Source organism: Ictalurus furcatus, chromosome 4 (assembly GCF_023375685.1).
Source record: "Ictalurus furcatus strain D&B chromosome 4, Billie_1.0, whole genome shotgun sequence".
NCBI lineage: Eukaryota > Metazoa > Chordata > Actinopteri > Siluriformes > Ictaluridae > Ictalurus > Ictalurus furcatus.
Genome location: NC_071258.1, coordinates 15,191,314 through 15,200,413, shown reverse-complemented (window position 1 = coordinate 15,200,413; position 9,100 = coordinate 15,191,314). Strand labels below are relative to the sequence as shown.

Sequence of the window (9,100 nt, the reverse complement as noted above, 5' to 3'; positions counted from 1 at the left end):
TCAATATAGCAGTATCAATGCAATGCAGAAGATAACATCACCTAGCAGAGCTGTATGAAGGGTATGTTTCATTAGCGAGTTAAGCTGTGAGCAGAACAGTAAGTACCATATCATTTGATTATAGCTGGAGGATTGTAGCACATAACAGACACTGGACTGCAGACTAGGTGACGTTTTCTTCAAACGCTTCCTATCAGACACCAGGTAGGACGTTGTATACGACAGTCCAAATTCATTTTTCCTTTGATGCTGTCTAATGTAATAATACATACACAACATCCTGATTTTCTGACAGTAGTGGCTTAGTCTGGCTCATAATCGGATAATGTCCTGTCTAGACTTTTGTTCTGCAGGTGACGTTCAAAGCAAAACGGCAACGGAGGAGTACTACTGATTTATTAATTAGACTCCTGTCTTTCATTTATGGTTCATATGGTACACGTTATAATCAGTCTAGACCTTGATCTAATAGTGCAAATTCAATTAATATCATGATTGTAGTGGCAACTTAATAGTAATGATGACCTGGAATGAGGTGGCACAACTACGGTGATGTGATAGGTAGTGTTGGTACCTCACATCTTCTCCTTCTCAGCTCGGTTACTGTCTGTGTGAAAATCTACCCTGAACAAGTAGCATATAAATCTTTAGAACTAAAATGGACAAAAAGGAAGTTTAAACAAGAAAAAAAAAAATCAACTTTCACATTCTATTTAAATAATTTCACTATTGTTAGCAATTTATAGTAAAGCTTTGACTTTCATGCTAAAAAGGCTATGGCCTTGGGACTGCAATTACCACATACAGTTTTGCACTCGCGTCTCCTTTGAGCAGTGGACTAGTTCAACAAATCAGACTTCATATTAAACCATAATGAACTTTCCTTTACTTTCACACTATCTGTTGTTACCCAGATGAGGACGGGTTCCCTTCTGAGTCTGGTTCCTCTCAAGGTTTCTTCCTCATATCATCTTAGGGAGTTTTTCCTTGCCACCATCACCACTGGCTTGCTCAATAGAGATAAATTCACACACTTAAAATCTGTATCCTGTGTTTATATATTTCTGTAAAGCTGCTTTGAGACAATGTCCATTGTTAAAAGCAAAAAATTGAATTGAATTGAATAAGCATTAGATATAAGCAAGAGCTGTCCTGCAGCTAGACAGGTGTCCAGCTAGACAAGCTCCAGATCCACACCTCCTGAACCGGGATGAAGAGAAGAAGCTGTTAATCAAAATGAATGAATTAAAAGCAATGAATATAAGCAAGAATACAGTATGTTTTACTTTTTTCTCCCCCCTGAGATGATTATTTAATTTAATCATATTTCATATTAATATTAATTGCCTGCCTTAATTGCCTTGCCTGACGAAATGGCAGTCTGACTTTTCTCCCGTTTAACCCGTCAGCCTCTTGGTCACCCTGATATATGACTCTGCAATAACTTTCCAATGTGACATATCGCCTCTGAGTCAGTAAAGCTCACCCGCTTTCCATAACACTCATGAGGTGTTAACATTCATCAATAAGCTACCTTGTACTAGCATAACATACTGCTCAGAAGTGGAACCCCTAAGTCAATAAGGTACTATATCTACAATAATATACCCAACCCATTCACTGGATGCCCAAATTCAAGTCTGATCTTAGAATTTCTTTCTTTCAGTAGCACGCTTGCTGCTATGGATTGCTACAACAACAGCATTCAAGACCAAAACATGCCTTGATGTTTTTTACCTACCTTCATATCACCAAACATATTTCATTAGCACAGGCTTTCTGTTTTGATTTTATTCCCAAAATGCCTCAGAGTGTCGGAGAGAAAGGAGAGGAAGTCAGGAAAGGCTTTCTGTAACTTTCTAATCTGAGAGCACTGTTGAAAAAGCTCTGGCTGTCTGTCCCGTCAGGTTTCACAGGACTGCATTATATTGCTTATATTGTTTTTTTTGGTCAATTTTTTGACATCATGGATGATCTTTGATAATGATAAGGACTTTACAGTTCTGTCACTGACCCAGTTTTATATTAATAAAACTATATATAATATATAATATTCATCTGAGTGCTTGTTAGTACTTGAGCTGGTCTTCTATACAGTTTCACAGACACAAAGAGCCATAAGAAGCTTGTCTGTGTCTGCTCTGGGGTATTGCAAGTTCTCTGGCACTCTTGACAGGAGTAATTTCATAAAAGGCCCAGTAATCTTGTTAGATTTAGTGATTCAGAATGAGCATCTGTGTGTTTTGGAGGCAGTTACTGAATTGAAGCTAACACCCTGACCTCTTCAGAATGAGTTACTGCCTGCTCGTATCCTCTCTGATAGTATTAAAGCAAGGTTGTTGGAGTGGTGGGTTCCTTGATTTGTAATGTCCTGCTGTTATTATTATTATTATTATGAGGTCCAGATGAAGTGATTGATGAGAGCAGCCGAACAGATGTGTAGAGTATCTGGCTCATTAAGGACACCAGTGAATGCAGACTGAGAGTGTGTGTGTGTGTGTGTGTGTGTGTGTGTGTGTGTGTGTGTGTGTGTGTGTGTGTGTGTGTGTGTGTGTGTGTGTGTGTGTGTGTGTGTGTGTGTGTGTGTGTGTGTGTGTGTGTGTGTGTGTGTGTGTGTGTGTGTCCCTGTGTCCATCCCCGTCCCCTTCAGCTCTAAGTACTCTATGCCAGGGTTTCTCCAAAGTTTTGTAGCCTGGGACCCATTTAACTGTAAAGTAAATTCTACAGGCACCCTCTGTACAGAACTATTTTATTAACATAAATTCATTAGATTTACTTATTGCCTGTTTATTAGAACCACAGATCTTTCTATTCCTCCAACAGAACACAATAGGTCCAAGCTGACATTATTTGTAGGTCAACTTGTATTGAGTTATTGAGGTTTTGATTAAATAATTTCACCAGTCAAACAGGCTTGTGTTTTCCACCAAAGTAACTAAAGTAAAAAAATAAAATAAATAAATAATAATAATAATGATGGCAGATCCCCTGGATATTCTTCACAGATCCCTGGGGCTCCTCATATTCCACTTTGAGCACCTCAGCTCTATGCATCAGTGGTACATCGCATCACTACCTCAATTAGCATAATGTTTACAACAGACAGTGTGATCACATACACATACTATCCTCACCTTAAGCACCATCGGCAATGCACAAAAGAGCTTTTTGTCTGCATTTGCCTCTCTGGGCTCATGCAGAGTGGGGCGACGCATGGACTCGATATAGACCCTCCCCACCCGTCTGCCGAGACGAGACTCCCTCCTTCCCTCCCTCCAGGCCTGTGCAGCTTTAATAACACACACTGCTCTCCTCTCTGTGGGAGTCCACGCGCTCAGTCTAATGGAGGGAGACATGCAGCCCAAGGCTCTTGCTATGTGCAGAGCATACAGTATAAGAGCGGGGGAGCAAGTCCCACTAATGCACAGCAATCTAGCAGACATATACGCTCCTGAAGCCCAAACAATGTGTTTGTATATTTCAAAGTTATTATTAAGTAGCGCCTAATAACTGGAAACTGAGCAATGTCTCTAATTAAGAACTAATTCTATACTGAGCTAAAGTGTCAGCAGTGACTGACCGAGGGGAAAAATGCATCCATGTATGAGGACATAAAAAATGGAATGTCTTTATATGAGGATGGTTTGTGCATGTTGCAATCTTCAGTGGAAAAAAAAAACCCCAAAATATTCCACATTTTCATTTACAATTGAAAAATGAAGGAATGGAACAAACATGCACCAAAGAGTGCACCAGTTCCAATTTTCAGTGTCCTAGTATAGGGACATGTCCTATATGCATGTTCACAATCAGACTCCGACTCCCTGTTGACCCTGCTACAATCGATGCATCACCCTGGGCATATATTGATCAGTATGTGTCCTGTGTGTTCGGACATATTTCCCTACTCATTAATGCGAGGGTCGAAGGTCAGACTGTGACTCATTCGGTCTACCCATTACATTAACCCATACTTACCAGATTAGATGTGAACAGCACTCTGCTAATGAATTAGATATGTAATAACCTAGAGCAAGCCCCTCCATGGTTTGTGGTCTTGACAGCTTAATTAATCTAAATACCCATGTGAGGTTTAGAAAGAGCCACTCTTTGTCCAGCATGGAATATGATTACGCTGATTAGTTGAAAATACTGCCGAGCTGTTTCAAAGACTCCGGAGTCATTTGTTGGATTCTCGTGGCTGAAAAAACCTTTGTGCACATATTAATATCTTCATAGAGACAGATAAAGAACGCAGTCTGCATCACATTTATATTTAGTGGAGCTCTACATTCAAATAATGTATAGCTGATATAACAATATAACATTTCCTGTAGACAGGAATATTTTGGTAACACCAAAAAGATTCAATTTCAAGTCCCGACAGAGATATTGATTAGTTCTTTATACAGTATGTTCTGTAATTAAACCATCATGCTGAAAATAAGCACAAACCTATACACACTGATTGAGTTAGTCACCTTTCTGAGTGAAGGTGTAAATGACTTTCTGTTTTTCTTCTCCAGTTGGTTGTAATAATCATAGTCAAGTCTTTTTTTTTTTGTCTCCCCCAAGCATTCAGATACAAGACATTGCCATAGCACAAAACTAACCAAAATTGTTCTCTTATACTAGTCACTTTAGTCTAGAATGATGCTCTCATACAGTATGTATAATACTACAAACAAGTCATTTTATTGGCCTGGAATTCAGAAAACTCTAAATCACACTGACATGAGGTTTTTAATTAGATATACGAGTGACGGAGAGATTTATTGTGATCGCTTTTGACCATCTGTCCACCAGGATTCCCATTATCATGATGTATTGTGTTCCTTTGCCCTAGTTGCTCCCCTTAACCTTAGCATTGGTAATGCTAGCACTGCTGTCTCTAGCAGGCATTGTCTGATGAAAAAATGGTTATACTGCAATAGCTTTTGCTTAGTCGTGTTGAGATTGATGAGATGAGATGATCTTGCTTAGTCACAGATTTAGCCTAAAGTAATTGTACCAGTCGGTGCAGATGCTGCATCCTGGGCTGAACCCCGTCTGTGCCTGACTCACACTGAGCCTTGGATGAAAGTAATGTTTTTCTATTTATCCGCATAACCAATTTCTCTCTCTTCTTGACCCACAGATGTGGACGAGCCTGTGGTCTTTGGTACAAACTCTCTGCAGAGAAGAAAAAAGGGCCTGGCAGGTCTGCGTGTCACCCAACAGAAGAACAAATCAGGTCTGTTGATCAGCCTCCCACAGGACTTCCGCCAGATCTCTTCCATCATCGATGTGGACATCCTGCCTGAGACACACCGCCGTGTGCGCCTTCACAAGCATGGCACCCACAAACCCTTGGGCTTCTACATTCGCGATGGTGTGAGTGTCCGTGTCACATCACAAGGTGTGGAGAAAGTGCCTGGTGTCTTCATCTCACGTCTGGTTAAGGGCGGCCTGGCTGAGAGCACAGGATTGCTCGGGGTCAACGATGAGATACTGGAAGTCAACGGCATTGACGTGGCTGGCAAGTCACTGGACCAGGTTACAGACATGATGGTGGCCAACAGCCACAACCTGATTGTGACGGTCAAGCCAGCCAATCAGCGCAACAACGTGATGCACAGATCGAGCAAAACCTCAGCTGGCAACAACTCTGCAGGCTCTGGAGGATCCGTGCTTTCGCAGGATTCCATTCCTAGTCCTGCCTCTCAAACTGTTAGCCAATACAGTAACAGCAACAGCGTAATGGAAGGGGACAGCGATGAAGATGACACTGACCTCATAATTGAGAGTGATAACCTGCCTGCCTATGCGTCACATCATCTGACCAATGGAAATAGCATTGTTTCTTCACTGGCTGCTTATGGGCAGAGGCCTCTCCCCCAGAGCGTCTCATTGCCTAGTACCAGCTCTATGAGCTCGCACAACAGCAGCCCCAATAAGACAAGCAGCAGCCAAGAAAGCATGAGAGAGGACGGAAACTTCATCACGTTGTGAAACACCTCGTAATAATATTTCTTATCAAAACATATGGAACACACTCGTACAAAATTTTTATGCACAACTAGAACAAAGGCTAAAGGTTTTATGTTACTGTACAAGCTGTCACAAAACATCAAAATGATGATGTTGATCTCCCTAAGAACCCCCTCGCCCCCTCGGTTAAAGGGTTGGGGGGGGCTAAGTGAGCATAGTGGAGTTGGTGAGGAAGGAAATGCGTCCTGGACCATCTCCAGAGTAAATGTGTGCACATCACCTCATGGAAGTGCCTTATGGACTTATGATCTCATTTTTTTAATCTAATAACTGTAACAAAAGATCATTCATATCATACAGCGTACATAACATACATTGTGCCACAACTGATGAAGGAGCAGAAACTAGCACACAAACACACACTCTCTTCACGGTGGTGTTGATGCCTCGATGCCTAGTCCGATCTTGATCTCCACCTGCACTATAGTAGTGGTGGAGTCCGTGTTCTCCACCACGTGAACTCTGCAGAGACACTGGAATGTTTACCTGATGCTTCCTGCATGTCAAAACGGCACAGTAGCATTGGTGAGATGATGAAGAATTTAATAATGCACATGTAATAGCGCTGTCCTGATCCATGATGTACGTGTTCTGCATCTCTGATTTCTGTCATTTGGGCTCCAGGAAATTCTGTTAGGACACACCATGTCATCTTTACAGTATCACTGATATATATACTTTCTAGCTGTTGCTTTTGTATTTGCTTCTATTTGACAGTAACAAGCAGTCTGCCCTTCACCATATAATCTCTTCTGAAACATGCCTTTGTTAGTGTAATGTTAGGTATATTTTGCTGCTAGACATAATTCAGCCTTATAAATCTGTCCTGTTTTTTAATTGTCATAGCTATGTACACACCAAATGTTGCCTACCGTCTAGTGAATAGCAGCAAAAAACGGAAGAGGAACAATACAATAATCTACATCTTACATGAGGAAATGGCAAGTCCAGTCCTAATGATGTGTGAAAGCCAGTTCCCTCTCTATCAGCTCATGCTATCAGAATCCATTCCTTCACGATGTCAGTCTTTCACGTAGCTCTCGCTGAACTACGTTAACGTGCACTACAATTCCGCGTTGTCTCGTTTCATTGCTGTCAAAATGCACAAAGTGTTTCAGAAGGTCTCGGATGCTGTGTCTCTCAGTCTGTCTCCCAAATCCTGTCTCACATCAAGCTGCTTAAAGTGTTATGAACCTAGTGGTATCTGCTTGGCCCCAGACTCGAGTAGCCTCTCTGCTTTTGAAGCTGGCTGCTTATGTTCGCCCGCCTGGGGTTGTTATCCACTCTCCCTAGAAATATATCAATAATAGATGTTTTACTCGCACTGTGATGTGCCTCAAAGAGGGGAGGTGGGGGGGAGGTGGGGGGGCGGGCGGGGGGCGGTTGACCTCTTGTGGACCCAGCTGTCTGCGTGCTGTCTGTTGTGCTGTCTGTTGTGCTGTGTGTTTGTGTGAAAATGAAAAAAGAAGGAAATTCCTTCCACGTTTGTAAAAGCTAAAATTCGGCCTGACTAGGGAGCTGATTAGTGCAGTCCTCTCCTGACGTGTGTGTATGTGTGTGTAAAGCGAGAAAACCCCGATTCCAAATGACACAGAGAATGGAGAAGGAACTCGAGTAAATGGAGCTGGATCAAAAATGTTGACTTTTCACCAACCTTCTATCTTTTGAAAGTTTTTTTTTTTTGGAAAAAGTAGACAAAATGAGACCAGCAAAAACACACAGTATGCCAAAAGTGCTTAGAAACCTGCGGATAGGTGTGTTCCTGGCAGGTGTAGTTTCATCACTGGAGCCTTCTTTATTTCCACCTCGTCATATTTATTACCACTCTGTCACATTTAAAGTACATCTAAGCAGCTCTTCAAGCTGAGAAACGCTGCAGAACCGGGTTTGTTTTGACATACCCAGACACAACGTCTGCTAATCTAACACCTCTGACTCACTGGGACAGCTGGAGTCAACGTGAAATAAAAGATGGACGTAATCGTAGTCAAAGGGCATTTAAAAGGGATTGGACAGCTGGAAGGGTATTTTTGGGGGGTGGAGATTTGTCATCCTAGTCTGATTAGGTTATTTAAGAGGATATATTTTTAGGAGGAATTGTTCCAAGTGCACTGGTTATTATTTCTGAAGGGCAGTATGAAATGATATTCACATCTTTCTATCCTATCTCTCACTTGCTAAACAATATCTAAAGATATGAATGGCACACAAATTGGAATAACAGCCACCGTAATAAAAAGTACCATGAACCTAATTTGTTTTTTTTGTTTTTTTGTATGTATGTAAATGCATATGTATATACACACAGAGAAAATGGACAATTTTGTAAACTGGGAGTCCTTTTTATTAAAAGAGCAGTATATATACAGTATATGTGTAAAATATGGAAAGTATTTTTCTTATTCTTGTACTTTTGTATGTATATTGGAATCCAGGAGAAGACGTTTCTATTTCTTTTGCGTGTGCGGAAACAAATGGAAATCTGAAGAAATCTATGATTTTATTATAATCAGATGGGTGGAGGTGTATCATACTGTGAATGCAAATATGCGAATTTTAAATTGTTCTATGGAAATAAAAGTATTCGAAACAATGCACGTTTACTGTATTATTTAGGGTTTGTTTTTTAAAATGGCTGTTTAAATGAACCTACATAATTTCAGTCACAATTCCCAAGATTTGTCTAGAAATCGATAAATAATACAACTTTTCTCATTCTACAAAGCTGTGAAAAGCATTTTTACACTAAATCCCAAAAATCCCTTACACGTCCCCAGGCACACACAGAAAACAGGAATACCTTGTATTAAACCAAAAGAAGGACAATATGCAAATATCCAGTTCAGAGCCCATCATTTCCCAACACTTACCAATACTTATGTTTTCATCGTCCATCCATCCATTTTCTATACAGTTTATCCTACACAGCTTTGAGGGGAGCCTGGAGCCTATCCCAAGGAACACGGGGCACAAGGCAGAGGACAACCTGGATGGGGTGTGAACCCATCGCAGGACACAATAACACCTTCAGTCTTTGGAGTGTGGGAGGAAACCCTTGAAGCACAGGGAG

At 41.1% G+C, this 9,100-nt stretch overlaps 1 protein-coding gene across 1 annotated transcript in view; it reads left to right on the top strand.

Moving 5' to 3' along the window:
- pard6a (par-6 family cell polarity regulator alpha) overlaps positions 1–8,623 on the top strand; it is a 28,048-nt gene extending 19,425 nt beyond the window's left edge. The window contains exon 3 of the mRNA XM_053623166.1: positions 5,138–8,623. Coding sequence (XP_053479141.1) covers positions 5,138–5,991 — 854 coding nt within the window. The 3' untranslated portion in view covers positions 5,992–8,623. The remainder of the gene's footprint in view (positions 1–5,137) is intronic.
- The last annotated feature ends 477 nt before the right edge of the window (positions 8,624–9,100 follow it).